A 24,210-nucleotide genomic window follows, 5' to 3' on the forward strand; every position below is an offset into this window, starting at 1 on the left:
TATCTTTGTTACTGAGAGATGAATCAAATTTTAGCTCATTATAGTTTGGGGAAGGCTCATCTAAAGATTCACTATATCCAAATACTTAGCATTAATTTATATCAATTTATATCTAATGGTCTTTAGATGTATTTTAAAAAGTCAGAATAATATGTTTACATTACTTTTCATACATGCCAGATTTTATGAACATATGATGTAGGACAGAATGTTGTCTTATTTTACTTGAAATTTTAATTTTAGATCACCTTCACAACAAGCACACACACTTATACAAGGTATTATGACACTCATCACAGAAAAAACAAAATCATAACAAACTTGTAACAGAAATAACATGAGGTCTTGTAAGAGAAATAAATCTGTAGATCTACAGATGAAGACAAACTGAAGCCAGGAACAGCTTGTGTTTAGAGAGAAGCTAAATCACAAAGCAAAACTCCTTTTAGCTGTGGTAAGTTCAAATGTAGAGAAAGACATGAAAGCTACAAACTTGTGATATTGAGAGAACCACGCTTAAAATTTTTATGTGCTTCCGTATTTGCAGAGCTTAGAAATAATTTACTATAGGAGTTGGCTTTGTATTTCAGTGAAGATGCCTCATTAGCTAAGCTTTACATAAAAAGTTAACATGAATGACTAGGGATTTCAAAATCATACATCTTACCATAATTATGAAAAACGGACATAAGAATGTCAGTAGTTCACTGAAAGGTGAGAATCATTGTGGTCAGTGGAAGGTGAGCAGATTAGTGTTACCCAGAGTCATCCCATGTACGTCTGATAATACAATGCAAACACCTGTGCACCACGTTTGACTCCCCTTTACATAGAGAAACCCAGTGCATACTCGGAGTTTGCTTGCAGTTCATCCTCCTGTCCTCTCTTCATCTTTCCTTACTCCTGTATTACTTACTACTATTATCTTCAGCCTTTCTACTATTCGTAGACTATCTTCATATCTGCTTAATGTTAACTGATCGTTATTCATGCAAATTGAAAAGTGTGATGTTTCTTATGAGAAAAAATGTTAAATTAAGTGAAATTTTCAAAGTCCACTCTGAGAAAAGTATGCTTAAAACACCGTGTGGGCCTAAAAAAAAAAAAAAGAAAAAGAAAAAGGAAAAAAAAACAAGGTGTGAAACTATCTGTCTACAAAAAAAAAATCTTAACACTTACTGAAGAATAAATAAAAGCTTTCTAAATGTTGACATTAATAGTGATCACTAAGAGAATTACAAAATATTCTATGTCAAAAAGTTCATTTGACCATAGATCTTCCTTTCAGACAAACCTACAATTTGGAAGTACTGTTCCACAGGACTTAAAGAACCCAGTTTTTAAATTGCCAATAAAAAGGGAAAAGACTAATGTAAGATTCATGATAACAGTCTCTGCATAAAGGTGGGGATTTTTCTAAGGAGGGCAGATACAGGTGACTTGTGATTATATCAGCACGTAGTATGTAAAACCTGTTCAGCAGAGAGAACAGTGGGCCGAGGGTAAGCCAAGTGTAACAGCAGTGCAAACATTAAGGATTTGCACAACTCTAGTATTAAGAACTTTAAATTGTATATTCTTTCAGAAAATATGGCCACCTCATTTCATTCTTATGGAAAATTTTCACCTACCAACCTCAGCCTCTATTATGGTATGCTATGGTCAGTTTAAAAGCTAAAACATAGTTTGAAACAAAAATTATTTCAAATATAGTAAATTATTTTTAAGCTCCGCAAATACAGAAGCACATAAAAACTTTAAGCGTGGTTCTCTCAATATCACAGGTATACTCAAAATATTTTAAAATATATTCATACAAATATTTGTACGTGGTAGCTCACAGCAGTATTAATCATATCAAATCAAATATAAGAGCACATCAATGTCCACCAACTAATGAATGGGAAAGTAAAAACATGATACTGTCATGCAGTAAAATAAGATCAACTCCTGAAAAGAATGGAATTCTATGCTCACATAACATAGATGGCACTTGAAAAAACATCAGGTTAAGTGAAAGAAGGCACATATTTTCTGTGGGATGATCCTCATGCACACTGTGATTATATATAGTCCTCATTGGTTAATAAAGAAGCTGCTTTGCCCTATAACAAAGCAGAATAAAGCTAAGCAGGAAAGCCAAAATGAATTCAGGGAGAAAGAAGGGCAGAGTCGGACAATTAGCCAATGGGGAAGCAACAGGCTAGACCACAGGCAAATCCATGAGCCTCATGGTAATATGTAGATTAATAAAAATGGTCCGATTTGAGTTATAAGAGCTAGTTAGTAATAATCCTAAGCTATAGGGCAAACAGATTGTAATTAATATTAAGCCTCTGAGTAATTATTTAGAAGCGGCTACAAGACAGGGTGGGACAGAGAAACCTCCATTTATACATATTGTAGAATTCCTTTTCTCTTCGGTGAACAGAAAGGGTAAATCTGTAGAAGCATCAAGTAAATGAACAGCTACCAAGAATGGAGAATAATAGGACATAGACAGTAAACTCTAACAAGAAATTAGTTTCTTACTGACGTGATTGAATATTCTAGAATTAGATATTAAGGATTATTACACAAGATGGTGGATAACTGACAACCTCTGAATCATATACATTAAAATGGATGGTAGGTTATTCCAAATTATAATTAAGCAATAACTTTTAAAGTTAAATAAATCGAATTTGGTTTTCCATCAATAGAAAATATGAGTGCTAGCACCCTTGTGATTGCTTTGTAATTGCTTTGGCCTGTTTCACCCTCAAAGTAGTGCTATGTATTGTAAAGATGAGAAAGCTCAGGAGCCTTGCTCAATGCCCACCTTGTTCTACTTTTGAAGACCAAAATGAGTTAGAAAAGTTGGCAATCTGTCTCCAAATTCAGGCTACTTAACTAACTTACAGAGGAAATACCCTTTAAAAGGTTGGAGCTACCCAAATTTCCAGAAAATTCTGAAAGATGACATCTTCCCTTAGGTTTTCTCTATGGTTGACTGAGTACCACTAAAGGAGAACCAAGTAGTAGTAAAAAGGGCAGAAAACCCAGAAAAGCATAAAATGTTATTACTGGTCCCTAAAAGTGAAAATGGTATCAACCCTTCAATTATGCAATATACAATGCTTTAAAATTCCTTTGTTTCTAAATATTATACCAAATTCAATCCTCCTCCTTAGAGGCCCTTAATTTCTCTGCATTCTGCAAAATGAAATTGCAGCTATAATTATCATTTCACTGGCAATGGATGGATATTTATGTTCTCTTCAGATTAATGTACTGAAATCCAAATCCCCAAAGTAACAGTATTAGGCGACATGTCCATTACATCAAGAGAGAAGCTCTCTTGTGAATGGGATTGATGCCATATAAAAGCTGCTTCAAGGCTAATTTGACCCTACCATGATGTGACAAAAGATGACCAATTGTGAACAACAAAGCATCCTTTCCTGTGACTTGGATATAGCCGGTACTTTGGCCTTGGTCCCAGCAGTCTCAGAAGTATGAGAATCAGTTTTCTGCTGTTCAGAAGTCATTCTGCCTATGGGCTTTTGTGATGGCAACCACGAGTCCCTCCCCTTGTGGAAGAAACTATTATGGCCTTTACCAAAATATTCTTGAAATAGTTGAATTAGTTTATTTGCCATGAAATGAAACATAAAACCTATCTCTGTTTTGTTGGCTCAGATACCTGGATTTGAAAGATAGTTTTGACTGCCTCACCTGACTCATATCGTTCTTAGCTTGGCTGTTCATTGGTCTCTCAACACTGACCTAAGAAGAGCCCCTGTAGGGTGCTGCCTACACAGTCAGGTCACTGTGCCATGAATTTCAGAAAGGGACATCCCCCTTCCCTAATTCAGCTATACAATTCCTTCCTTGTTTTTGAATTTTACATGGAAGCATCTGTTATCAGAATCAATCTGAACAGAAGAAGGGTGGTTACTACCCTCTTATTGGTCCCACATGGTGAATGGGTGTACCACCCAGATCCTTTCCCTTCATGACTGTTGCCTCCGTTTTCTTCTTGTTGCCTCAAAACTCTCTCAGGAGCAATTCTCTTTGAGAACTATCTTCAACTAAACAAAGACACCTTATCCGGTGTCATGTCCATTTTCCCAGAGACAAGCCACAGCCAAGAACTGTAATGTAAATTGTATAAATATAAAAAGCCAACCCCTTGGACTCAAGGATTTTTCTCACACCAAAAATATGATCCCCTAGAACATTAGCCCACAAACTGACTCAAAGGCTGTTTCCTGTAAATATTGATCCCTGCCATGCTTTTCCAGTTTGAATTTGAATGTGGCATTTGATATTATGTCTGAATTTTGTAGTAGGAAATGGTTATAGATGACGTAGCATCTCTCATCATTGGCTTAGGCCAGAGGTGCTGGCTCCTCCTTCTGCTGCTCTTTCCAGGGTAAAGAGGCCATGTTGTACCTTAAGTCATTCTTTTCAGAGGAAACGATAAGCAAAAATCAGTTCTTTTCATAGTCATGACACTCTGAAATGTGATAGAGATGACTATGGGAAGATTCTCTGACATCCAGATTTCTCCTGGTGTTGATATAAATTTAGCTTGAGAAAATAAAAAGTCCGTTTGTGTAAAGTGTTCTAATCAGATGATTAGAACTCAAATGAACATGCCAATACTTTATTTTACTCTATTGAGTTGCTTTGTTTTTCCAGTTGGGTGAAAACATAGACTACAGATGGATCTTCTTTACTATCTATTTACTAAGCTCAAACTGACCATGAGAACCCTTTCGTACATCCAATAAGGACAGCTTCCCTTCCAAACTACTAATCATTACAACATCATTTATCACTTTGCTTGCTTACAGCACTGTTACTCTGACTACTACATAGGGAATCATAGAACTTCTAGCTCAGAATTCTCTTGGATCAAATATAAAGATCTGTTTGGGAAATTTAAAACACTACATAGCAGCATGAGAAAGCTATCATATATATTACATAATGATATAAATACAAATAAATATATAAATGTGCTAATATATCAGCATACATATACAAAGAAAACATGCTAATAGCATACAGTAAATGATTAATAAATGAAATTAAATCATGGGTTAATAAACCAAAAGTGATCTTCTCAAGATATCCTAGTGAACAAAACCTTTCTCTTGTCTGCTTCTAAAAGCACAAAGCATGGCTTTTCATCTTGATGAGACATTTTCAGTCTACAATTCTGAGGGGGGAAAAATGTGTGCACCAGACTAATTCCCAACTTTACAAGAACAAAAGCAAGCAAAAGTAAACAGAGAATTTGAAACAAAAAGCAACAAGAAATCATGCCCATTTTCTCTTTATTGACAAAATATACAGAAGGAAGAGTCATCCCCTGCCTGTTAGGAGCACTGTTAGTGTGACCCCACAGAGGCCAAAGACGTGAAACAGAGCAAGCTTCCAACTGACACACAGCTCAATGTGGCCACAAATATGTTGAGGATCCAACAATATCTTTCTCCAGACACTGAAAAGCATAAGCGTCTGTCTTCTGTGACAAAGGGTGGCCTGCAATGCTTAGCACCACAGAACACTCTTTACCAGGAGAGAAAACGCAGTGCTCACCATAGACTCAGCAGGAAATGAAAAAGGGTGGAGGAGGACAGGACAATGAAAACGAGAAAGCTACAACAATGATCTCCACGACTAGCGAACTCCAGAGACAAGTGTTCTATAAAGAAATATTTTCATTACTGTTTCTAAGCATTTTGAATATAAATTTACAGTACTCATTGAAGTCATGTGTTACTTAAATCAGAGAGAATAACAACGGGAAGGAAGGAGAAAGAAAACAAAGAGCAAAGAAGGAAGAGAGAAAAGAAAAGTCTACTCTTAAAATATGGTCCCTATTTATTTAAGTCTGGACTGTAGACCACATTCCAAAAGACAATCTGTTTCACAGTGCATAACTGAAGCATACCACTACCTCTGAAATCTGGCAGGCATAACACATGGTACAGAGTGCAGAGTCATGGGAGATTTAAAGAAGGGTTGAGTTATTTGTAAACATAAGGTATGAGAAATCCCGTTCAAAGTAACAGACTCCCCTGATAGGAGATGCGGGAAACATGCTGAGACCTTTCTTAGAAGACTTTCATTCTACGTTCCACAGGAATGCAGGGATTATTGCAAAATGCCTCTGTTCTCCAAGCATATTAGCTTCAAGAGAAAACTTTGCAAAAACTATTTTCCAAAACCTTTGTCTTAACTTTCCCTTCTTTTTCTAGAACGAAGGAAATCTGTTCACTCACCTGCATCAAAGCCCACACTTGGCATGATGTCCACTGTCCCATGAAAGGCTCCGGCCCATGCTGAGGTAGCAGTGGTGACTGTAGTCGGATCTGTCTTTGTGATGTCACACTGGGGAGCAGGAATCCTGGCAGTACGCACTGATGGCATTAGCAGGGGCCCATAGGCGGGATCCAGGGCAGAACCAGCAGCTGGGTGGTGGTGGTGATGGTGGTGGCGGTGGTGCATGTGGGCGTGAGGATGGTGATGCCGCATGTACATGTCATGCATGTGGCTGTAGGACGGGCTCACCTGAGATGCCAGAGGATAGTGCCAGGACTCGGATGCAGTAGGGGGAGGGGCAGGGCCAGTCTGATGCAGACCATGTCCTGGCCAAGAGTTGGGGTCTGCTGTTGTAAAGGTGCCATGGGGTGCAGTGACTTGGAAGTCAGGATGAACTCCCCCCAAACAGGGTGCAGGTGGGGGCTGGTAAGAGCTGGTCCAAAAGGAAGTTGGGAAATTACTCCGCTGGCTTGAGAGAGCTGAGCTGTCTGAGAAGACAGAAACCACGTTATTTACATAAGATACAGTTCTGCTGTATATTTGTTTTTGCTTGTTCAGTAATGTTTTACAAGCAAGAGGATTACTATGCATGTTTACTGTCTACAAAGAAGAATGAGCTATACGGCCTTAGCCTCTGGGGTACCAAGTCCCGGCAATAAGGCAAGATTCAAAATGCGACCCCCTGCATTTGCTTTTGTGGGGCTTTCTCTATCTCAGTTTGAGACGAGGTTTTTGCTTCAATGTAATGACTGGAAAGGCTTCATTTCCTGTTGGAACCGTGTGGCTCTTAGTTCTAAACAGCATTCTATATATTTCTCTGGTGAAGAATATTCGTGCCATTGGTATGTGTGTTTGTGTAGACTGGAAATAGTTGCCCTCATATCTTTTATGCGCCAACACAATTTTTTATTTAACCATACATTTCAATGACAAAATTAAGAAATGGTAACAAGATAACATGTAATTGTTCCCACCAAATCATTGATCATTTAAAAGAATAATTTTATCTTTTTAACTTCTATGGAAACCTAGGAATGCTGTGGTCTTGGAAATAACAATGGTTAACATTTAACGAGAGTAGCCAGATGTCCAACACCAGACTGAAGGCTGCTTGTGAGCTCATGGAATTCTCACTCCGCTCCAGTAAGAAAATGGAGACAGGGTAAAAGTCTAAGGTCTTGGCAAGCACAAGCCTACCCTGCAAAACCAGATACCCTGCCTCAATAGTCAAAAGATGGTAGACTTCACAATGACCACTAGCAGGAACAATTATGACTGCAACCTGGTTACCTGGATTTGGAGATTCTCTAGAATTGATAACCAGCACGGTTCAGGTTGAGCTATACTTTTCGGGTCATATTAGAAACTTCGGGGAAACTAAAGCTCACACTTGCAGGCAAGGAAGGAAGAAGCAGCATTCTCCTCCATCAATTCCCTCAATTCACTGTCTCTCTCATCTTAATGTTTACAGGTGACATACATGGACTAGACTAGAGAAAGTCAGAAACTTATAGACCACTGTCACTGTTTATCACATCACTGGGTGCACAAGGGAAGAAGACCTGCAAATGTTTTTGAGATCAAGCCCACAAGATGAGCAGGAAAAGCGAGAACCATGTCAAATTAGAATGGCTGAATAAGAATTAGGCTTATGAAGGGATGAGATGGAGTTCTAGACTGATGGTCTAACAGGCAAAATACTAACATAGTACAGAGTCTACACAGGTACACCAAACACAACAGTATCACCAGCATCAGTAGCATTTAATGGATAAAATTCAATAAGCAAAATTTGGTGAAAGAGAGAGTTGGGAGGGAGAGTGGAGATACAAAGGTCTCAGAAGAGGGTTGGCTTCTTGATCAGAGGATTGAAAGGGACTTTATTATAAGAGGCCTCGCAGGGAGCCTGGGAGCTCTGCCCTGTGAATCTTCCCTTTCATTACATACATTTCTTTTCTCATAACCATAAGTGGACTTCTTGATCTCTTTGTCACTTTTTTCTATTAAACATAATAAAGCATTTCAATTCATACTCTTTCAATTATCTTGCTCAATATTTTTTCATTCTGTCTGTTCTATTGATTATTTCTGCTAAAGTTGGACATATGGTTGCAATCGGCACTACTTATGCATATGCATTATTGATATTTTATGCCAGCTTCAACATAAAAAAATCTAGATTTTCCATTGAACAAAGGATAGCCTAAGAGGTGCTCATTGTTAGAAATATTTAATCTAACATGCTTATCATTTCTTACATCTTCGGGACATGAGCATATTTTTATTGCCTCAGTATAAAAATTTGAATAAACTATAACATGTATCATGAGGTTAAGCAAATCAGTGCATCTCTGTCATATTTGGCATCTTCTCTAAGTTCCCTAATGATTTGGTATTATTAAGACAAGAACATCTATTCTCTTGCCTTCAGATCTGCACCAGTGTTGCCATGAGTCACCCCCTCTTCCTGTGGCAAGCAACCCACACTTTCTCAGCTTTGCTATGGAAATCAGAACCCTTGGAGAAACCTGTGAAATGATGCTCTCCGGGCAGGAAGGACAGAAATGGTTGCTGAAGCCTTCAGTCACTCCCAGTAAGCTCTTCAATAAATGACTGTTTCGTGACAGTCACCACTGGTTAAAAGACAGCGCTTATAAATCAGCCTTATGGGCACTATAGGGCAGCTTGCCAACCACAAATCTTCCTCTTTACTGACACACCTCCCATGGTACCATTCTGCTCATAATTTGTATCTTGTAGTTTCTATCTGCTCATAATTTATACAACCAGAACCTGGATATGAAAGCTAACAATCTCTGATTCATAAAATTCCTCTTATTGAACCTCTTGAGGAAACTGTCCAAAGTACAGAAATAGTATTACACTTATCTGGATATCCATCTTTTTCTTGATGCTTACCATGATGGAACCATTCTTATTTTTATGGTTGATTAAACACTGTATATATGCACACACAAATTCTCATAATGAACATATCACTTACCAAAGTATTATTGTTCTATTTATGAAGCACTATAGTGTGATGAGTAAACATAGTATCACTGAAAGATGAAATCTTTTTTTAAAGGCACTCCATAAAAATTGAACCGCTCTTTAAAATTCCTCAACGAAAAATAAAATTAAAAGCAATTTAATATCTTCCCAGTCTATATAGGGTCTCCTGAGATTAATATAAAGTTTGTAGGGATCTATGCAGCCCTTTTCAGCAAACACTGCAGCATTTTATAAGTAAGTGAAACAATATTGAACGGAAAATATGTTCATGAAGAAATCCATGCTTCGGGATCACTATTTGGTATCTTGCTTCTTTAAAAAAAAAGTGACACAAAGAAACAGATGCTACACTGTGCTCTGTGCTGGAGAACCAGCCTGCTTATTTCATATGTATGTAAATTTTTTTCATTATGTGACTCTTTGCAAGTACTTAATCACAGCCACATTTGGTGTATAAGAAAGCAGATGAAAAGCTGCAGGAGCTGTTTCCATGCAATGTTACCTTTAAGGTTAGTGAAAATGACTCAAAACTGCATAATATTAAGACTCAAGTGGGATTCTGGAGCACCATTATTCAACATTCATGCAATGTTGGCAAGTGGGATTCTGGAGCACCATTATTCAACATTCATGCAATGTTGGCATCCAGGTGGTGCCAGCACTGATAGTCTCATACATAAAAATAACAACAACAAAAAAACCTAAATGTGATTTTTATTGAGTTCACTTTTAGGAACACACACACATTTGTTTCTATAAACGAAAAATAAGGCAAAATTGATATGTTGTCCAATACCGTCTTTCAAAATGTAACAGTAATCTCACCATCTGACTTTTTAAAAAAATGTTTCAAAGAGAAACAGAGGAGTTGAACATAGATCATAGAGGCCAACCATTCCTTTTAAAATTGTATATAGTACTGGAGTACTTTTTATAGCAACTCTTCACACACAAAAAGAGAGAGAAAGACAGAGAGAGAGAGAGAAGAAAGAAAAGAAAAAAGAAAGAAAGAAAGAAAAAAAGAGAAACAAGAACAAAAACTGTAAAATAGTTCAAATTTTAATTTTTTAGATAATAATGACAATACTAACGAAAATAAGACAAAGAGATGCTATCGTAAGTCATCTTTAGTAATCTCCTGCTGACTCATTCTGAGAGTAAATACAGATGAAAAGTATTAGAGTCCAACATAACATTTTCTTTTAAAATTCACAATAAAGAAAAAAACTATTTAGAGCATCGGGACACATGCCTGTGATTTAGCCCTCAAGTAGAGTCTGAAGGAGCCCAAAGGAGTGTGCAAGTTCACTGGCAATCTGGGCTGGGAATGTCTACCAGATAAGGCAGACAGAAAAGCAAGCCCCTACCTCAGAAAGGAAGAGGAGGAGGAAGAGGAAGAAAAAGAAAAAAAAAAGGAAGAATACTATTTAAACTCAATGCTTAACAAAAATGGTTGTTGGTACTTTTGAAGGCCCATTCCCTGGTTCTTCCAATTCCTATAAAAACCAGTTGTCAAGTCCGAAAAGAAAGGAAATGTGCTTTGAACTTCTCTGTTATCCAGGAATTAAGCATTGCCATGGCATCCAAAGATTGTCCTCCAGGTACTTGGCTGCAGCATTGCTCAAAATCACCTCATGACTGCGATGAGATCTAACCCTTGGGGCACTATCATAAGGTGAGTCACTCCTCATTTTCCTCTCACTGCCTTTTCTAACTTCCTGGAAACAGCAGCCTGGAGGGCCTCCTAGAGAGTCTGCTCAGAACCTTTATCCCCTTCGGATATAGCCTTTCTCCTTGGGTCAGCTTAGCTTGACTATTCATTCTGAGAGGTCGCTCCCACATGGCTGAGTTTCCAAGCAGACCCAAGCTGACAGATAACATTTCTTTCAAAGGTGCAAGAAGAATAAATGGCAATAAGTGCCAGAGAGGCACGCTTTTAATTCAGAGGCCTACTGTGTTCCATCTTACCTGACCATTGCTCTTCCTTACACACACAAACACACAGTGAGCAAGTCACACGCAGTCACACACACACTGACCCACACATTTTCTGTAAATAAAGCAAGCGTGTAACTGGAACTGGTGTCTCAGTCTAGATGCTAGATGGGAATAAGTGGATAATCAGATTTGTTTGGTTCTTAACTGAAATGCAAAGGGAGGTAGGTGTGATATAATTCACAATATATTGTACCAGAACAAGGTGCAAAGCATTCTTCCCCTTAACTGTTTTTTTAACAGATGCACCTATCCAAAACCATTTTCTAGCCCTATCAAGAAGATATGAATTTCATTATGCTTATTCTTCTCTTAGCAGGTACACCTTCTTTGTCTAAAAATTTATTATGGAAATAAATTGTTCAAACATAACTCAGTTGTAAGTTCATAGGTAGCATGTAAATAGAACTGGAATAACTGTTATTAGTCAGAGTGCTTAATGCGGTCGGTTGGCCAGCAGCTTCTTTCAAAACTCCCTAACGACTCCATTAACATTATCAATAGTCTCCAGTCCCTACTATCTTGAAGACACTGCTTCATGCTAAAAATATGAGCTTCCAGAAAACAAGGTTTCTAGGTAAAGACTCAACATCAGTTTTCCATCCACAAGTAAGTGGAAATAGTTAAGGAAAAGAGAAGCATCTGCCTTGGTGATTCTGTTGGTTCAAGCTCTGCATGAAATCATTTACATACTCTTCAACGTGTTTTTCTAATAACCTTAAATAGGAGTAGTGGTGAGAATATGCTATTGTTGGACAAGCTGGTCACACAAAGATTTTAAATTGTTGCTCCAATACCACTTTGCAAACATCAAGGAATAAGGCAATGACCAGAGTCCAAAGATTGGATTGTCTAATCCTGTGGAGTTTTATCAATAATATTAATATTATGACTAGTTCTCTTTATAGAATATGTGAATATCATTCATTATACCTCCTCTTTAAGAAGGTCTCTTCTTTAATAACATTTTAAGGGTTTCCCATGAATCCTAATCAAGTATTGTGGGTTGACTTGAAAATAAATTTGCAACTAGAAGCAAAAAATGGAACTACTCAGTTCACAAACGGAAAGTAAACAATGCCTTTTGTCTGACCTTATATCAAAAATTATTTGATCCTGTGCCTTAGTTTTAAATAACAAAACTGCAATCAATATGGACACCTATAACCTAGATTGTAGTGCAGACAGAAAGACTGCTGGACTTGCTGCCTGCCAGCCCAGCTCCAGTTTTAGACAGTAAGTAGTCTTGTCACAAACGAATAAGGCAGAACTTGATTTGATCTATCAAATCAGGGAACCCAAAATCATCTACCTCTAGCCTCCACATGCAGGTACATAGGCTCATGAACCAGCAGACACATGGGCACATATAACATAGAGAAACATATAACATAGAGATGAAGAATGGAAGGTAGAGAAAAGGGAAGAAAGGAAAGGAGGGAGGGAGGCAAGAATGAAAAAGGGAATGACAGAAACTGTACCAAAAACTTCATATGACTGATTAATAAAAGATGCTTCTGTGAATATGTTTTAAATATTTGATATGTATTATGAACTTCATTCATATAATGCCACCCTTTCATCACTGAATTATGTTTATCTTAGAGTATTCATATAGAAAAGTGTCACCTTGAGTTTTGAGGGAATTGATTTGAGACACACTATGTGTAGACTTGGTGGGAGGAGAGACAGAAAGACATGAGAAATTGGGTGGGCATACTATTCCACATACATAAGCATGCTACCTTCTCATTCAGCATTCTAAGCTCCACTCATCCTTAGGGATGTTGTGCTTGGATATTCTTTCTGTGTAAGTCATTTTTTTCCCAGAAATAGTCACATGAGGAATGCCCTCATTTCCTTCAGGTCTATGTTCAAATGTAATTATACTTGAGAAGGCATTCATTATCACTTTCAGTAAAGTAACACCTTAAATGTCACTCTTTATATCCTTGTTTTTTACTTGTCTCTGCTATTAAAACAGTTCCTCATAGCCACACTGATGAATATCTTACATATCACCATAGAACCTTCATCTGGCAATGGATGGAGATGGACACAGAGATCCACACTGGAGCACTGGACTGAGCTCCCAAGGCCCAGATGAAAAGCAGAAGGAGGGAGAACATGAGCAAGGAAGTCAGGACCGTGAGGGGTGCGTCCACCCACGGAGATGGTGTGACTGACCTAAGGGGAGCTCACCAAGGCCAGCTGGACTGGGTCTGAATGAGCATGTGATCAAACCGAACTCTCTGAATGTGGCTGACAGAGAGGGCGGACTGAGAAGCCAATGATAATGACACAGAATTTTGATTCTACTGCATGTACTGGCTTTTTGGGAGCCTAGTCTGTTTGGATGCATACCTTCCTAGACCTGAATGGGGGGGGGGGCTTGGACTTCCCACAGGACAGGGCATCCTGACTTCTCTTAGGACTGTAGAGCAAGGGTGGGGGGAGTGGGAGAAGTGGGAGAGAAATGGGAGGATGTGGAAATTTTTACTAAATAAATAAATAAATAGTCACTCCATGAGTACAGAGCTCAGTACCTTGAAAATTACATAATACATAGTAGAAGCTTAATAAATAACCTGTGGCAAAATCAACTAATAAGTCAGCATACATATGGGAAGGTAAATCTAAGATGATATCAAGGCAAAGTTACCAATGACTATTAAAACATGGCTACCATTCTTGCATTCTGTTTAAAATTCAGACAGCTAGTCAGGTGGGGGTGGTGCAGGCCTTTAATCCCAGCACTTGGGAGACAGAGGTAGGTGGATCTCTGTGAGTTCGAGGTTAGCCTGGTCTACAAGAGCTAGTTCCAAGACAGGCTCCAAAGCTACAGAGAAACCCTGTCTCAATTAAAAAAAAAAAATCAGAGAGTGAATCCAAGTTTACCTCTGATAAACTTGTTCTAATATCTACATAGAACAGTTGAATTGTTTTAGAGTCCTTATACACACACTAAGTTCTTCTGGCTTAGTCACTATAGATGACCTTATGCTTCAGGTAATTTGGTATCCTTTCTCCTTTCCAGACAAGATCATCCCAGGATTACAAATGCCAGTCGCTGAAAGAAGGAGCCACTGCATCATTACTCTCCCAGAACTAATTATACAGATGTGATTAATTATTGGTACATCAAATTGTTTACCTAAAACCATCTGAGTCACAAAACTTTTCTTCAAAGAATTCCCATAATTTCTCCTGAGCTATCAAACAGGATATTGGCTCCTCCTGAGAGCATTGTGAACTCTCAAGGGCTCTCTGTTCATATACAAAATTCCCAGCACGTACTTGTCAATTAAGCAGGAGTCATGTGTGTGACCTCTAGCAAGCCTCCGTTATTTCAGTTCATATTCTATTGCCCCTTACAATGCCTGCTTCGTAGTGAATACGTTTGCTAAAAAGGAAGAGAAATAAGGAAGAAAAAAGAAAGGAGGGAAAGAAACAGAAAGAGAAAATAGAAGAATGAGGGACAGGAGGAAGGAAGGCAGAAAAAAAGAAAAAAAAAAAAAAAAAAAGAAAAAAAGAAAAAAAAGAAAGGAGGGAAAGAAACAGAAAGAGAAAATAGAAGAATGAGGGACAGGAGGAAGGAAGGCCGAAGGGAAAGAATGACAAAGTGAAGTGTGGAGAGGAAGAGGAACCGTGTGTCTATAGATAAGGACCATGCTGCCAGCTGAGGTCCTCTCCGGCAGCAAGAGAGCCATTCCTGGGACGATGACATGGAAGGTCTTCCGTCACAGGAACTACTCAAGACAGTTGTTGCTGTGTTTCCCTCAGCTTTCCTGCAGACATTCATACTCTAGAGTCCTCACAAACCAGGACACCAGGTCACTGATTCCCAAACCTGAGCCTGCTTCTAATCCCCTGCAAGCCTGGGTAAACACACCAGTTTCCCATTCCTCAGGGCTTGGGAGAGGGGCCAGAAAATTGCTTTCTAAAAGGTTCTCTCGCGAGGCCCACAGTTTACAACCATTTTCCTAGACACTTCTTGGAGCCAGGTGAGTTTGGAACAAAATATTTGTATCTACCACATTTCTCTGAAACTGTCTTCAGAGTGTACACCACTTTTCCTCTCCAGCCTTGACAATCACCACACGTCACTCGCCCACTGACTTTAAAACTAGAACATGGAAGCAAGCAGATCACTGTGCTTGCCTCAAAGAAGAAAATAAAGAAGAGTCCAGTCAGTCTGAAACTTTTTGTTTACTGAGGTAAAACAATGGCTTCAGTCATCAAAATACTAGCCGAGAGAAAACCATAACCTGTAAATGGTTCACAACAAGTCAGTAAAAAGAAAGCCACACAGAGAACACTGACAGCTTTCAACGCCTATGTTCCTGGGTCCGAATCAGAATTCAGCAATGCCACCACACAACACCTAATGGAGTGAGCAAGAATACTTTTTTTTTTTTTTTAGAGCTGTTTTCGGGCATGCCTATTATTTAGAGAACCACACTGGGCCACAGCGGCTTTCTGAAAGGAGCTTCGAGCTCTGTCTGGCCACTATAAACTGGGGCCACTTGTATCACTGCTTTTTCCATGAGGAATTTAAGGGGTGTGAGTGCATCCTTTCCAACCCTGCATTCCACATGTGACAAAACTGATCCAGCTGTTTGTCGGAAAGAAATTCCTTGCTGTCCTTAAAAATTAAAAAGCAAGTGGATATCCGTTCTCCAGGGGCAAGCCTCCAGCTGGAGCCTGGTAGAGGCAGTTGCGAAACAGCTTGCTCCGAAGGGCATCTGCTCTTGAATTCTTACCTCGCCATAAGGGGGTTAGCCCCATCTTGCTTTTTGAAATGGCAGATTCTGGATGCAAGGTGCTGGCTTGGCCCAAAGCTCTTGAGAAGTGTTCATCCACTACTGACCCAATGTCTCCCTGGAAATAAGTGAAAAGGACACAGCGAGAGTTAAGGTACTCCATCTCGGCAGGCTGGTCTTTCTCCTCCTCCTCATCCTCATCCTCCTCCTCCTCATCCTCCTCTTGTTTGCTGGGAAGCGTGACTTCCAGAGAGTCCTGCATCTTGCTGTATACCGCTAACTTCTTCTGGGACAGAATAAACAAAACATAGAATCAAAGACAGTCTGTGGAAAAGCGTTAACTAGTTAACTTTTCACTTTTAAAAAAGAATCTAAATATTAACATATGTTTGCAAACTGATTCTCTGTCATCTGCTGTATTCCATCTTCCCCCCCCCAAACCAGTTGCCTCCCTCCCACACTAAGAAAAAGTCTGTTATTCCAAATTTGGCAAAGAAAGGGGATTATTATCAAATTGTATGATTTCAGCATGTCAGGCAGCTTTTTCCTTTTTTATTTTTATTTTTTGCTTTTGCTTTTGTTTCAAACTCAGCTATAATAAATGAATGACTTTAAAAAACAGTGACAGATTCCTTCCAGACGTTTTAATGCTCAATTTTTATTTACATTTAAAGATTTAATGTACGGTAACATTCTACTTTAGGGCAATGAAAACATGAGAACGAACTGTCCAGGACAGGGTGGAGAAGAAAAAAAAATCTTTTCATAAATGAAATAAACTAAAATCAAAACAGGAATGCACCATCTTATAAAAGGATTTGGCAGATGGACTGAACTCATTTCTCAGAAATCAAACTGAAATGACGGAGTAAGTCTGTGTGAAGATCCATTTTACACGGACCATGTTTTTCATATGTTCCACTCACCACTAATATCATAGGGGGAGAAAGAGTTTATTGTGGCTTACTGAAAATAAAACAAAATACTTGCAAGAATTAACTCTTCAAATAAAAAGGAGCAGAGTTTGATATCTTTGAATATTTCAACATTTGGTCACGCCTACAGTATAATCATTAATATATATTATCCAAGAACCTTTCCTAAAACCTCACATATATGACCTGGGTTGATTTTTACATTCCTATTACATGGTTAGTGTTGCTATGTGCATCTTAAAGAAAGTAAGGAACAGAGAAGTTAAGTAAGCTGCCAACAGTCATAAATTATATAATTGACAAAGACAACGCATAATAAAGTAAGCAGCTGTAGATGTACGTGACAACCATATTTGTAGGGAGGGAAACAATATCTACTATAGCAAAAAGGTCCCCAAGTAGTTATGATCTATATTGTTCTTCTAAATGGAAATTTGGTAGATAGTTGTTATTCTTCTCACACCTGCCTGTCATTCTTTCCTAACATTTTCACTGCACGTGGATGATCTAATGATTACCAACAACTTCACTGTAAACGATGCCTAAGTATACACTCCTGGTGGCCACACAAACATTCCATATGCACAGCCTATGGCAAAAGTCAATACCTTATCCCATCATTCTTCTTATTTCTGGGGAATTTATGCATATTGGCAAAATGAGCATGAATAGCAAAAGCAGATAATTCCAGAACCCTAGTAGTTTTGCATGTGTTGGCAACATATAACAGATTTTATGTTTCTCATGTAATCACTAGTTTGGAAACCAATAACCACCAATAGTAAGTGCATCTTCAGTTACTCAATCATTTTCTTCTAACAACAAATATATTGCTCTTGTTCCAGGTGGTTTCTGAAATGGGTACATAATGAGGGGCTAATCATTATTTGGGAAATACTAATTACAGATATACGTAGCATTTTGATTTAAAATTCACATCAGTGTGGTTTGTATTTTCCTATGAGTAGATAATTTATTCCATGTGAATACATATGTCTTATTGATGAATAAGTAGCTGTAATGCTGTCTGGTTATATTCCTTATAATCTGGCAAATACGACTTCAAAAGTAAAACATTACGATAGGTTATGCAAATGCAGAAATTTAGTTAAATGACTTCTAGTTTCACATTTCAATATAAAATTACACAAATGCTATGATTTATCCGATCAAATCACAGCGTTATTTTTCTGGAGGTATGCACATTTATTGAAAACCTACATGGTGATAGCTACGCATAACTCTGTCCTGGCTAGGCTGGCTTATTTGGAAGACCACTTTTAAAGGAAATGAAAGCTGATGCACAGAGCAGTTTCTCAGCTCAGAGATTTCACTGTCCTCCACGGAACTGACCAGCTTCTCCTGTCAGTATCCTTCACAGTCTCAGTTTGTGAGTGTGTGCTTTGCACATACCTCTCCCGTGTCTTTTTAAAAAAAAAAAAATATGTTAACTACCCAAGTAAAGGAAAGGAATTGCTTCGCTGCTAGTTTACCAGTAATTACTTCTTAAATGAATTAAATTAAATTCAAGCAAAATATTGGAAAACTATGAAATGACATAAACAAAACAATGCTTTGTGGTAAGTGATAGCAATCAGAAAGCATGTCCAGATCAACTGCTAGCAGCTGGATTTAAACTGTAGCTTTTCAATCTAAGGTTGCAGAACTCTGTAAATGCTGCATAATTCAGGGGAGCTTTTTCTACCAGCTAGGGAATGGCTACCTACAAGTAAATTAATATTTAAAATCCAGTACTTATCCATAGGCCATGCAGTAAGAAATAAACTAAGTCTTATGTCAAAAGAACCATCAATAGTCTAATTTGTCAAAACCATTCTTTTATTGGTACATTCACTAATCCATTCTCTCCATTTTTATATTTCATACATAAACAACATATCTCTACTTACATAACCATGCATGACAAAATATCCCCTTTTGACACTGTGGATACCTGTAGCTCAATCAAAAGTGAACTTACAGTCTACCAACAACAGGGCACACAAATGTTTATTATTCTACTTGGACTTCCTCTCCATATTTTGCTCAAATTTTCATACTCTGTAGAGAAACTATTCAGACATTTTCAACATATATTTAGCCTCAAGATATCCCTGGCTAAAGTAAGAGTTTCAAAATGTCCAAATGGTCTGATAGTTAACAAAACTACCAAGCTTGAGTGTGCCTAAGTACTTTAATAAAAGTGGCAGCAGGAAGGGAACAGAAACACATCACTAAAACATCATGCAGCTTATATCTACCGTCACAGCACCCAGCCTCTCAGACTTAAACACCAACCACTTTCTGACACTAATTCCTTATTTCTTTTCTTAAAACATAGCCCTCACATGCACGTTACCTATACCCTATTCACACTTAGTCTTTATTCTTGTATGCCATTTCTCCTAGTGATACATGTTTTTTGGGGGGGAAAGTATAAATAAATCTTAAGGTTGAGATGAAATCTCAAAGGGTCAGAACATAGATATGCAGAATCAAGATCAAAATGTCACCCAGTTTGTATATTTTTCAAAACGCAGTCAGTTCCTAGAATATATCCAAATATCTATTAAGTATCTGTACTCTTCTTACAAGATTGTGAAGAATTGTTACAACAAGTTGTGGCTAGAGAGATGGTTCGGTGAGTAAACATTTGCCAAGCAAGCCTGAAGAGCTGCATTCAGATTCCCAGTACCCATGTAAAAGATGGATAGGCTTAGTAACCCGCCTATAATCCCAGCACCAGGGAGACAGTAACAGAAGATCATGGAACAAGCTGGCTGGCCTAAGGCTACCAGGCACCTAATACATGAGCCCTGGTTCATGCAATAGCTCCTACCTCACCATTTAGGTGAGGGGAAAATGGAGGAAGACATGCAAATTCAACATCTGGCCTCCACATTCACTTGCACATATATGCAAACACCCACTTACACACATGTATATCAACAATCATGCTAACATACATACACATGCACATTTGTATAACACACGCACACTACAAGTTGGTACAGGTAATACACAAGTGTTTCAGTGCCATTACACAGTAGATGCCACTTTCCCCAGGTAATAAGATTCCAGTTTGGTGAAACAATGAAGGAGTAGAAGCCAGAGTTGATGTCCGCTTACAAAGAAGAAGGGTAGAAAAGGGAAGGAAATTTGGCTTAGGCAGTGTAAACCCTAGTGATCACCTCAGAGCCTGCCATCAAGCACACAGAAACAAACTTCAACAGGAATGTGCAGGGGAAGGATTTTGTCTGACAGGAGAAAGACTTCCAGGTCAGGAGCCAAATACCACTAAGTCCCCAAGGCTTAAGACACAAAATGCCAAGTGCTTATTGTGCCTGTGTGGAAAGTTTCTTCCTAAGGAAACAAAACTATCTTAATGAATCACTGAAATCACTGGATATTTAGAAAAGGGGTTGGAAAATAAAATTCTATTGACTATCTCCTTTAAGTGAAGTGTTTTGTGTTTTAAAAGAAAGAAGATTAGAATCTATAGAAAGAAACACTCGTCTATTTCCAAAGCATTAACTTCATAAGACCAACCCACTGATCTTTTATCATTTTTACAAATTTACTTCTAAGACAGATCTTTAAATATATCTCAGAGATTTGTTGAAACATCGGGGAAAATTTGTCTTGATTGGTTTAAAGAAAATATGACACAGAACTTCTCTATCTTTATCAAAATTTTCAAACAAGATTTATCCATTTGTGTGTGCATGTATGTGTTTGTTTGTATGTGTATGTATTCTCATGAATATGTGCCATAAAGTGACAATGTAAGTACCATTAGATGCTAAGCTATCTCATGCCCCATCTAGCTTTTGTTATACTTAGTTTCTCACTGTGCAAATACTTCCCAGATTACTCACAATTTACAAATGCAAAAACTTCTTTCCACAGCTAGAATCGCTTGACTTGTAAAGATCATGGGGTCAGAATCAATTTCTGTCTGTCTATACAGCATGTTCTGAGAAACCATGCCAGTGTTTCTATAAGATAGTTATTCTGATTGAAGAAACAAATAGAAGCCAACAATATGGCATCACATGTTGACGACAATAGCCTACACTTTGTTTTTGTTTTTGTTTTTTGCAACATTAAGAAACTAGAATTAAACACATCAGTAAGCTGGAGATGTAACTAACATCTGCCTAGGATTCAGGATACCCTAAGTTTGAATCCTGATACCAGAAAGGAAAAATAATTTTAACTTAAAAATGAAAACATAGCAGAGATATAGTTACTAAATAATGCAATGACTTTAATATATATTTTTTCTAGATGGCAATTAATGTCTATTTTTATATAGATCATCTCTTAGGATAGATTTATGCTACACTTGTTTCCAATTTTTCTGGAAATCCTATTTTGGAAACATGAACAGAGTCAGCCAATAAGGAACTGTCAGTCATACTTCAGGATTCTGTGTTTGTTGTATTTGCTTATTTTCTTTTTCAATTATTTTCTTCATAGCAGGAAAGAACAATCCAAAAACATTATTATTCAACCTGATAGAAGTTGGACTCCAAAGCCCCAAATAAATCTAGCCATTATCAAAAATCTAGCCTACCCACTCTAAGAATGAAAGTTTTCTAGTTTTTACGATGTTCAAAAAAATATGCCACAGGCTTAGAAGCAATTTCAAAATTTGCATTCCCCAAATATTTTAAACTGTGATCACATCATTAGGGAATGTGTTCTTTCTCAAAGCAACTACTTTGAATGAAAGAAGTTTCCGATGTAAAATTTCGGCTATATTTGTACAAACTTTTAACTAGACTTAGGATATAATCTCTATTACAATTATTGTCATTCATTTGTTCGTTCATTCATTCTTACATTGTGTCAGTAACTTTGCAAACACTTTGCTATGTTGGGGCCAGAGCTGATTCTGATCACATAGTTGGAAAAGCCTTGCTAGCAAAGCAATAGAAACTGTCACTGTAGTTTATCACTGTGGTAAACTGTATTATTTTTGCAAGTATCTAATATTCCACAATTTGAAAATAAGACAAGCAAAGTAGCAAAATTAAGCTAGCTATGAATTGTTTTCAGCTTTCTATGGAGGTTCACTTAGCAAAACAATGCTAGAAACCAAAAGGACAAAGATGACTTGAACAACAGTAATTCCAGAACCTGAGGAACCTTAGCTGCCACTATGAAGATGGGGAATTCTGACTTGATTAGTCTATAGGTCTCATAATAAACACATGTGCATATAATTAGAATGTATATTCTAATCAGCAGCATGTTGAATCTTTACAAAATATTCACACTTGTTTTTTTTTTTTCTATATTGGCTACCTCTTCTGATTTTACAGGATACTAGCCAAAACACAAAATCTACAAACTATGCAAACCTCATTTATTTTCAGGTGTCACCTAGCTCAGTTCCCAGGAATTAGCAATGGTGCTTCTTTTATCTATAGTCACATAAACAAGAAAAGAATACATCTTTGTAGCCCTCCTCCAACTCTCAAGAAAAAGTGATCTGGAATTCACACACATACACACACACACACACACACACACACACACACACATACAGACACACACACACAAAATGATATAGATGGAAGAAAAAAGACACCTGTTGAGTTTGGGTCATCGTCTCTTTCTGTTAATTTTGGGAAACGGGTGGAAAATCGTTGAGTTTCCCCTATTCAGACTATACTGGTAAATTACTGGCATAAATCTAGAATCCACTGAACTATGCACAAATAAGGCATTATGAGTTTATCTAACAACAGCTGGGTGGGTCTAGTAGTTCAAGGCACTTTTTGGGTCTGCCTAAATGAGTCGCCAAAGCACAAAACCAGCTGTTTAAAGAGATGTGCTTTGAAAAATTCAGAACACAGTCATGTCCCAGATGACTGCCTTCGCTGGATATCATCTACTACAGAGTTCTAGTTTTTGAAATGACAATACTAAGAATCGTCTTCTAGAGACAATACTCTTTTTTTTTATTAACTCTATTTCTGGTTGTATGCATTCTGGGATTTAAAAATCAAAAAACTCACTAAAAACAGGCCCTATGGGGATGAGATTCAGCTGGGCAACACATTTTGGAATGACAGTCCTCTACCTGACAATTTTACTTCAGGACCTGCCCGAGGCATCACGTGCATAATTGCTTTTGTCTCTTGGTAAATTCTCTTTGCACAGATGGTCCGACAGAGTTAGTTTAGTGTCTCACCTGCAGCACTGGCAAGAGATGTGAAGCAGAGGAGCATGGCTCCCTCTCTGAACACCACTTCCCTTGATGTGAATCCTTCCCGTACCACTTCAAGCTTTGTGGAGAATCTACCAAACTCTGGGTGAAGTGGTGCTTCTTGCATATTGGGCAAATATGTTTTTATTAGATTTCTAGCAATACCTAGTAGTTGACTTCTAGGTGAATACATCCTCAGTGTGTGCAACTTTGTGGTTTTCCATCCTACCCTCTCCGGTGTCTCTGTAATCTCCATTCTGAATCATTCTGCTCTGTCAATACTTTGGTTACTTTAAAGCTTAATTATTTCTCTCTCTGACTTCTTTTTGCTGGGAAATTACTAGGAACATGAAACTCCAGACAACTTAAGCTTTTTAAGGCTTTGCTGTCAAGTTAATTTGTGTATCATGGAATTATAGAGGCTGCTCTTTTTCAAAGAAGTCATGTATAAATCCTTACAAATATACTTAAGTCCTTGCTTACAGTTACAAAAAAAAAATCCTGAGCCTTAAATAATTTGACTGTGAAATGAAGCTATTTAGGTTAAAATTGAATTCTTACCTCTGAATGAATCTATTGCTATGTTTGATTGCCAATAAAATGGAGGCACATCAACATGATAGTTAATGCCACTTGTTGCGTTTTATTTTAAATAAATCAACGTTCCTTTGTTAAGTGGGTACACAATTTCTTTAAAAAGTATGTAACATGGAGAGGAAAACTCATTAGCAAAATACAATGGTTTGCAAAAAGGCTTTGACATTTCTAAACTTTAAAAAGTACACTTCCAAGGACTTGGAAAGAATATCAAGCTCCAAGGCCAAAGAATCCACTGCATATTAATCTTCTTTATCAAAAAAGTTGATTGGGGCACTAATGACAAAAAATTAACCTGTTGTGCAATAAGAGGGGAAATGCATGGGAAATTTCATGACATGGTAGGAGGATGTTACTCTAGGAAATG

General features: G+C 37.8%; 1 protein-coding gene across 3 annotated transcripts in view; it reads right to left on the reverse strand.

The window, feature by feature from the left end:
• Positions 1-24,210, reverse strand: part of Vgll3 (vestigial like family member 3) — a 42,767-nt gene that overhangs the window by 14,521 nt on the left and 4,036 nt on the right. The window contains exons 2-3 of one of the 3 annotated variants that reach the window (XM_026783708.1): positions 16,092-16,209; positions 6,279-6,806 (exon numbers count right to left, since the gene is read on the reverse strand). In XM_026783708.1, coding sequence (XP_026639509.1) covers positions 6,279-6,806; positions 16,092-16,209 — 646 coding nt within the window. Of the gene's footprint in view, positions 1-6,278; positions 6,807-16,091; positions 16,378-24,210 lie in introns of all 3 variants that reach the window. The other 2 variants (XM_026783704.1, XM_005345237.3) reach the window with 2 other exon arrangements.

This window comes from Microtus ochrogaster, chromosome 2 (assembly GCF_000317375.1).
Source record: "Microtus ochrogaster isolate Prairie Vole_2 chromosome 2, MicOch1.0, whole genome shotgun sequence".
NCBI classification, from domain to species: Eukaryota; Metazoa; Chordata; class Mammalia; order Rodentia; family Cricetidae; genus Microtus; species Microtus ochrogaster.